Source organism: Malurus melanocephalus, unplaced genomic scaffold (assembly GCF_030028575.1).
Source record: "Malurus melanocephalus ecotype Western Australia unplaced genomic scaffold, MMel_1.1 scaffold_1078, whole genome shotgun sequence".
NCBI classification, from domain to species: Eukaryota; Metazoa; Chordata; class Aves; order Passeriformes; family Maluridae; genus Malurus; species Malurus melanocephalus.
Window position 1 is genome coordinate 43,393 of NW_026624310.1, and position 1,120 is coordinate 44,512.

Below are 1,120 nucleotides of genomic sequence, written 5' to 3' on the forward strand. Positions count from 1 at the left end.
CCCCTCCCCTGTCCCCCACCTTCAGTGAAGCACTCCTCGGGCTCGTTGCTCTCCTCGGCCACCTCGGCCACCTCCTCCTCCTCGGGCGCGGGGGGTTTGTAATCCACGGTGCTGCACACGGAGGAGGCGTTGTCACTGGACAGGGGGTTCTGCAGGGGGACGGCGATTCAGGCTGGGCTCCCCCAAYCCCACAGAGGGGTGGCGGGATTTTMATTATGGCATATTATATTTWAAAATATTTATATATTATATTTATATTATACTATATTATTATATTTATATATTGTATTATTATATTACGTCATATTATATTTAAATATATTTATATATTATATCTATACTATACTATATTATTATATTTATATATTAGTATATTATATATTAGTATATATATTATGATATATAATATACATTATTATATATAATATACATTATTATATTATATATTATAAATTAAATTATATATTCTATTTGTGTGTTATATTTATATATTTATATTTAAATATGTATTTATATTTGCTCCTCTTTATCCCCCCATTTATATTTAAATACAAAAAATACATTATATTTATCAATATATTCATTATAATATATTACATATGTATAAAAATAAATAGATTATATATTAATATATATTTGTTAAAATATATTTATTTATAAAATATATTTAGTTATATAAAATATATTTAAATATTTAAATATATAAATATATTTAAAAATATTTAAAATATAATTATCCGCCCACTTTTAATTATGACATAGACACAAAAGGGCTTTATTTCGGTATTTGATGGGGATTTAAGTGCACAGTTTGACAGAAAACACGTTTTGTGTATAGCATGTATATATTTTTTATAGATTTTATAATTTAGTATATTTATTTATAATTTTTAATGAGATTTATAATGAGATTTATGATTTTTAATATTTATAATTAGATTAATAATGCTATTTATAATGAGATTCATAATGCTATTTATAATTTTTTATGAAGCTACTTTTTATTTAAAAAAAAATTATTCATGAGGTTAGAGTTTAGGTTACACATTACGTTTTAGAGAGCAGATTTTAATTAAAGTTGGAGTTTTGGGTTTAAGACAGTATGGGGCAGGCTGATTTT

At 24.8% G+C, this 1,120-nt stretch overlaps 1 protein-coding gene across 1 annotated transcript in view; it reads right to left on the reverse strand.

Annotated features, from left to right (window-relative positions):
- Positions 1 to 1,120, reverse strand: part of SCN4A (sodium voltage-gated channel alpha subunit 4) — a 44,453-nt gene that overhangs the window by 14,641 nt on the left and 28,692 nt on the right. The window contains 2 exon segments of the mRNA XM_057386857.1: positions 20 to 157; positions 160 to 172. Of these exon segments, the coding sequence (XP_057242840.1) occupies positions 20 to 157; positions 160 to 172 (151 nt within the window).